We start from the raw sequence: 7,930 nt of genomic DNA, 5'->3' as shown, positions 1-7,930 counted from the left end.
AGGACAACCGTTTTATTCTTAATATTTGTGTCATAGCAAATTTATCTCGTAATTTTTACTTGCAATTTATATTTGATTTTTTACATCTACTAAGTATGATTCTTTAGACTTTTACGGAAATTAATAACAATTTACAGCTTTATAGAATCTGACAGGACTAAAATCTACCCGATCCAGTTCTTAAAGATTTATCGATTGGTCGAAACCTTCGGTCACGTTGATTTTAGACTCCAAAAAGTAATCATTAGCATGTCAGACTCAAATTCTCATACAACGATTTGGCAGTTTCTTTTATCTAACGCACTTATTTACACTAACAATGATTTAATTAGTGCTACTTTTTAGGATCAATTAATTGGTTTGGTAAAAGTAATCTTTAGATATAGGCAATAAACTTCTTACAACGGAAAATATTGCAGAAAAAAAAATAGCATAACCTGCTAACGCGCGGTATGTAATCTTTTGCAATATTGCTTCATGTTCCTTCATGTCCTGCATGAATAACCAAAGATTTATTGTTTAGATGGTACATGATGCCTTTGCTGTACGCTGTTTAAAAGTTTTCTATTTTTGTCCTCCTTTCAGAAGTCACCTCTGTTAATAAAAATTATGGTAGGCAAGTAATTGTGGCTATCATTTCTAAACTGAAATGCAACAAACACTTGCAATAGATAAATTAATCAGGGCTGCGTTTTACAAAAGAATTTACGACAAAGTCGTAATTTAGTTTAGTTTCATAGAATGATCCCTAACGTATAAAATGTATACAAAATAATTTGTATAAAATACTATCCAGTTCTTGTAAGTATGGTTTATTAGTAACAAGTTAAATGAGTTGGTAGCTTATTATTAATGAGATTTTATAAATTTTGTCGACACCAAATTCAGTGGTCATTATGTATAAAGTGAATAATAAATTTAAAAATATGGAAATCCGACAGCAACTTTTGATTACCAATTTGGTGCGTTTCCATCGTGTGATTCAATGACTCGAGTTTAAAATTAATTTCACTGCGGGTATCATAACTGAGTTGGAGAACTATAATGTAGCCACTAGATAAAAACGATAGGAGAAATGGTGTTTCTACTGCATTAAACTAAGTTTACATGAGGTTAATGTTTGTTGTGAAAATGGGAAAAGTCATTTAGAGGCCCGGATTGGAGAATACTACATTGTTGTCATCATGTACAAAAATTAGTTTGATATACCGGTATACTCCTTAGAGTAGAGAAATCTTTTTCTCAAATAAAATAAAACCATTTATTTAAATCTTATTCATCTTAAAGGTTTAAGTTACTGATACATGCAGGCTTATCATTAAGTATATAGTTTAATCTTTTTTTTTACGGCAAAATACAATTCAAAAAATACAGCTAGCTCTTGCGTGGCATGTACTGCTTAAAGTTTCAACTACCTGTCGGGGATAGACAACTCATTGGATAAAAAATAAATATCATCAGAAGACATGAAAGATCCTATAAATATCATAATTATCTATCTTCTGCTAACATTGAATCAGCTAAAGAAAGATAACTTCTGTCTACCACACATTACATACCGTGGTATGAAAATTACAGTATATGCATATATTATGAAAATCAAACATATAGCTTTACTGTTGCAAATGAATTAAGCAGTGATAACTATTTATACAACTATTTATACAACGGCAACATTCAAAGATAAAATGGGCTACCTTATGATAAATTAATAAAAAGCAAAATATTCTTTCATGTTAATAAAAATAACTCCTTATGAAAGTAAATTAAAAAAACCCAATAGAAATGATTAATAAGCACATAAAAAATGAGAGAAAACTTACTCCCCTCACTCACACACACACACACAATAGTACACATAAAAAATAAAACAAAAAATCCACAACAAACAATCAAAACTAAATAACAATGAGAATAACAAAACACATCCTCCCCTACACTCCTTCAAATTATAAACCCCACAAAATCCGCAATCAGCACTTTTGTAAAGAAGTATTTGAATACGTTAAGTATCCTCTTTGTTGTTTAAGTAGCCTTCACGAGAAGGATCTATTTCTACTACATACTCTTCCTGATCATCCATTCTTAAGTACAGAACGAGTAAGAGGACACTGCCACCGGGGACATGGAGAATAAAATTATTTAGGTATAACACTGTCTGAACGATACTCGGAGACATTTTTTCCTAACACAGTGAAGATGAAGTTAGTGTTTCCAGAAACATCACCGTTTTTGTAATGTATTCAGAATACTGTACGCAGGGTTATTTTCGGCCCTTGTAATTTTCGCTATTATACACCTGCAAACAATTTTGCCCCATCTTGAATTTGCCCTGGCACATTTGTATTTAAAAAAGATTAATCTAAAACATTGGAATTTGCCCGATCTTAAATTCGCCATCAGACAACGAGGGCAAAAGTTGCAAAAATAGAACCGAGGCGGATATTTCTCAGTATACAGTATTTTGATGGAATATCTTTGTCTTCTGTCTTCGTTTTAATCTTCAAAACCATATTGCAATTCCGTATATCTACTGATTAAATGATATGATATTTCAGAAAGTACTTTAGAAGTTATGCTGTAGGAGAGACTTAAGGAAATCTATTTAGATGGTATGGGACACTCCATATTGTGACGTACTGCGTATGGAAATAAACAATGAAATATAGTATAATTTTATTAGTGTTTTTGGGAGTTGATTTTAATCAACTCTCCTATGCACTCACCCGGCAAAGCGAAAGTGAAACAGTGTTGTGGACCTAAGCACAAATCAATTATACCACTGACAACACTTAGTTCTTGAAAATAATCGATAAATTCGATGCTATGTATTCTGAAGCACTGTTTTCAAGAAAACTTATTTATATATACCATGAAAATAGTGAGATTTAAAATTGTACTAACAGTTTTGATATTTTTAAAGTCGTATGTATTCCAACGCTAGAGTTTAATGTAGTCTCGTTCAACCAGACGCTTGACTGTCTCTGTTAATATCCGACAAAACAGAGTCTCTCTTGCTTGTCGGAGATATACGGAGACAGCCGAGCGTTTGGCTAAACAAGACAAGAGTTCAATCTTGCCTGAATCCATGCAATTTCTAAGAAATATTTCGATTACTGATACTACTTGCGATGCAAAATCAGATATCGTTGATTTTGATTAAATGATAATTGATAAAATCAACTCAAAACTTCAGTACTTTGATTTTTAATTGTTACCTAACAATATGAGCTTCTGATATGTAACTCATGAGTTCGAATCTCGTTTGAGCTTGAATATTTTAACCTTACATTTTTAAATTATATTATTTGTTCAAATATCGTAAAAAATGAAAATTCTAAACAGGTGAAAGTATTTTGATTATAATGACATTGTATTCACCTTAATTTCGTCAGGTGTCCAATATCAAATTAATTAAACTTCACTGGGGAATAGTATGTAATAATGTAACAAAAATTTTATTGGAATGAGTGAATGCTTATACTACATTCCACAGACGATCGTTGAATAAGTGTTTACCAAAATAGTAAACGATCGTTTTTTCTGAAAAACAAAATTAGCTGTGACATCGTTAATTTCTTTCTTATATTCAAGTTTATGCTCATATTAATCTCTTTTCGAGATAGTAAAATTATTCACGAGACATTGTTCTTAAACAAACTGTGGATGTTTTTTTTTACAGGATATATCCGAAGGTTATTTACTAAAGACAATTATTGTACCAAATATCATTAGCTATATTTACTTTACTTTAGAAAATCAAGTTACATGAAAGACGTTGATTATCTATAAATTTACGAATAGTCTCTACGCTCAATATAAAATTGTTTTATAACAACTCACATAACGAACTTTTGACCGTATCAAAATATAGGCCTAAATATGGGAACACGAAGTAATCACTACAAAATCCTCCTTACTTATACCTGTTTAAAAACTGATTATGTTGTTTCTGGGTCTTACACTGTTTTAAAAAAAAGAGTGAAAAATGGCCAACAAATGTCATTAACCATGGCTATAATTATCTTATAATAAGGGTCTAGGCAATACATTTGTATAAGTTAATATCATGTTTATTTCCCAATAAGTAGATTTTTTATGAGCATTCATTTGATTATATAATGTGCTTATGAATACATTTGTTTAATCACTAAGTCTGTGAATGCAGATTAACAAGTAGAACAGGAAACACTTTCTTATTGGTACAAGTGATAATTGAGGCAATTAATCCGCTGGAATGAGTGGGACGATAGGAAGTTTTCACTCACAATTGAATTTTTTTTTTGTGATGACGGAAAAACAAAGGCCATCCAAAACAATGAGAGCTTCATGTACGTGTACAATAGAAGACACGGAATGGCCTCATATAATTGTTTTCTTCAATCTAAAATTCAATGCACGCGATCCTCCCCAACGACCCCAAGTCTATTTTCCATACAGAATTGTAACGGATCCTTTCCACTCCCATTAAATACTAAACAATAGTATGCTATTTATAATAACGCTATTTGTATCACATTATAATTATACACCCCATCCACCAATTGTGATTCGAGGTTTTGGTTTTTTCAGCGGCTTTTAATTTGTAAAATCTAAAAGTACAGGTTAAAGAAAAAAAAACCAATTTCTAAATTTAACGCATTAATGACCTTAGTAAAAGTTTTAAAACAAATTTACTATTGCATATATTTTACAATGACAAAAAAGCTATAAATAGTTTAAATAAGCAACCTGTTAAAATTTACAAGTTTTGATTTAATATTGAGTTAATTGAGTGAATGATAAAAAACAAAAGATGATTTAATAGAGGAAAAACTGAAATATATTACGCATTAATTGTTTCTCGTAGAGCAACACTCCTTTCTTGATTCATCTTTTTGACTAAAATACCCTCCAAAATATTAACATTGACCTATAATATTCTACTAGGCAGCCTAAATACTAGTAGATGTCGAAAGACCAACATATTACGTACAAACATTTAAATAACATACGACTAGTCATACTAACGCAGTAAGAAAATCTGTCAAATTAAGCACACCCCTTCTCCAAAACATTCTCGAGAAGGAAGTATTTGAGACGTGAAGTATCCTCTTGATTGTAGCTGCTGAAGTCTCCACATTTTATAACATCATAACGATATACTCTTCCTGATTATCTAGTCTTCAGTTCATTTGAAAACAGAAAGCAGAGAAGACATTCTAACATGGAGGGTGAAACCATTCAAGACCTCCTGTCTAAGCGATATTCGGATAGACTTATCCCAAACACTGTGATTCACCTTACTGAAGGTGCCATTGGTATATTCGGAAATATAATTGTTCTTGTAATGTACTCCAGATATATTGCTGACAAGAACGGGACAAGGTACTTTATCCCTGTTCTAGCTGTGGTTAACCTCATGGGATGTCTGTCAAACGTGGTCCAATTTCAGCTGGACAACACTATGCGATACACCTACCCTGACGTCCATCTCTGCAAAACTCTTTTTTTCTTGATGATAATGTCTGGTGGACTCTCCGCTCATCTTATTTTCGCTATTTCTCTGCAGAGATACTTGATGATTTGCCGTCCGTTTGGTCAGCAGATGACACGAAAGTACTGCAGGCTCGCTTTTGTGATTTTTGTTCTTTTCTCGTTTGGATATGCCGCTCCTGTGTTAAAGTTTGGAGGATTTAATGAAATAAAAATATGGCTAAAGAGAAAATCTGGCAATGTGAATCGGACTTTCTCTTTTACTATAGGGAGTTGTCATTTCGATGATGGTTCGCACGGACCTAGAGTTATGGTTCCTTACTTCGGAACATTGTTGGTACTTTCGTTTATTAATATCATTGCGACTTCCGGTTTATACATACCCGTGACCAAAACTATCTATAGGACACTCTCATCAAACAAGAATCATGGAAACAGAGTCAGTCGAATGTTGGATGGAGATACACCGATATCCTCAAAAGACACACACAGTACTAGTGTTGAAAAAATCAAAATGTCAGAAATTCCTCAACAAAGCCAAAATACAAAGTCAAAATGCTCTGGAACTGAAATAAAAGCTGGACCTGGTATAAAATCCGCACTGCAGGAAACGGACCGAGAACAGAAGGCTCGTAAAAGAATAAGCGTCATGTTTCTTATCATCATAATTGTCTACGTAGTTTCGTATCTGACGTCACTAGCCACACAAGTCTATGAATTCCTATCCACAGAACGTATGTCAGGTTACCGATTGCACATCCGTATGTTTTGTCTTCGTTTAAACCTTCTAAACCACATAGCAAATCCGTATATCTACTGGTTTTACGACGTCAAATTTCGAAAAGAACTTCAGAAGTTATGTTGTAAGAGACATTAAGTGAGGCATGTGTAAGACAAGAGAGGCTATCATAATGAATGAACGAAATAAAAGCAAACCCCAATCCTATATTCATATTATTTGCGAGTTAAGGTGATATATTTTATTTCGGTTTATTTATTAGCGCTGTTTCTCGGTTGGGAATGAATTTTCTGAGTTTTCTGCTTTAAGGTACATTTGCTTATAAATAAGAATCCGTTGTATGGATTGGATATGACGAATGGCAAACTTTGATAACTTTAAAGAAAAAAGAATTCAAAAATCAAAATTCTTCTACTGAAAAACATTTCCCAAAACAATTTAATTGTATTTGATTCATTTCTAAGTTGATAACGTTGGAAAATTTTGCGAAGAGTTGCGAGTATTTCCGTATAGAGAAAATATTTAAACAATTCACATTATGAATCTCCGTAAGAAATGTACTTTTGTTCACGTGAGTTATTTTAGGTAAAATCGTATCTCGATTTCAATTGTACTTCATTAAAAGGTGTGTATATTCTGGACAAATTTCGTCAAAGGAGTTACGAAAACAGTCACCATGGACATATTATTACAACATCTCTTAATATTTTTTGTGAGTTTCTTTAAAAAAAACATTTAAAGTGACACTACAGCTCATTTTGCACAAATTTCATAAAATGGCAGTTTTCTCGTTACCTAAAGGAATTTTCATGCAAAGTTCTAAGTATGAACTTTGCAAAAATTACGCTATGTGAAACTAAAAATTCTCAATTTATCACTAAAACGAATAATTTTAGACGGACCATAGAGTTAACATTGTCAGTCCAGTCTTTCGTTCAGCAGCACATGCGCATCGATTGTAAGCATTTCAGTAAGAGGGTTAGAGGACCACGAATTTCGACAGATTTGGCTAAAAAGTGAATCTTCTTATCTCGTTAATACGCAATTGTATTATAAGAATATGTTAACATCTAGATGCGCAGAGGATTATAATTTCCTTTCTTCGCAAAGTGCCTCATTTCATATGATATGATATAAAATCTGAATTTCGAAACATCTTTGACACGCAGTAGAGAGCTTATTATTGCAGTAAAGAAAATCAAACTTTCAATACATGCACAGCTTTTTTTTAAAAATTTAATTGTGTTAATAAATGACCAAGATTATGAAAATAAGCTGTAGTGTATCTTTAAAGAAAACCGAGTTAGAACAGTTTGCATATATCTATTTTTTCATTTTTGCTGCTGCATTCTATCATTTCATTGTAAAGGTTAAATATGCTATTTTGACATATCTTTAGAGTAAAGATTTGTGAGAACATCCCCAATTTTTAACCTGAGGAGAGTGGACATAAACAAAATAAGGTCTGGTGTTAATAATCTTTAGCTCTGAGATAATATAACATTTAAAGTTGTTTAGTATTTTTCATTGTCTAGAATTTTCTTAATGAACAAATAAATTTCTTTGTTGATGATTTTGACTTAACTTTTCGTCACATCTGAGTTAACTGAATGACAGAGATTCATTCTGTGATGTCGATACAGCAAGTAAAAATATTAAATACACAGTCTTACAGGGTCGAATTATTTCGAGGCAATTTTACACTAGAACACTGAA

At 32.2% G+C, this 7,930-nt stretch overlaps 1 protein-coding gene across 1 annotated transcript; it reads left to right on the top strand.

Annotated features, from left to right (window-relative positions):
- The first annotated feature begins 5,181 nt into the window (after positions 1–5,181).
- On the top strand, positions 5,182–7,652 carry LOC128173137 (5-hydroxytryptamine receptor 2A-like). Its single transcript, XM_052838856.1, has one exon. The coding sequence runs from the start codon at positions 5,207–5,209 to the stop codon at positions 6,350–6,352; it is 1,146 nt and encodes a 381-aa protein (XP_052694816.1). The 5' UTR covers positions 5,182–5,206; the 3' UTR covers positions 6,353–7,652.
- The last annotated feature ends 278 nt before the right edge of the window (positions 7,653–7,930 follow it).

This window comes from Crassostrea angulata, chromosome 2 (assembly GCF_025612915.1).
Source record: "Crassostrea angulata isolate pt1a10 chromosome 2, ASM2561291v2, whole genome shotgun sequence".
NCBI lineage: Eukaryota > Metazoa > Mollusca > Bivalvia > Ostreida > Ostreidae > Magallana > Magallana angulata.
The sequence above is the reverse complement of the archived record's forward strand: the minus strand, read 5'-3'. Positions and strand labels throughout refer to the sequence as shown.

Excerpts from the sequence above, each read along its gene's own strand:
- LOC128173137 (XM_052838856.1), top strand. The coding sequence starts at position 5,207 with ATGGAGGGTGAAACCATTCAAGACCTCCTGTCTAAGCGATATTCGGAT.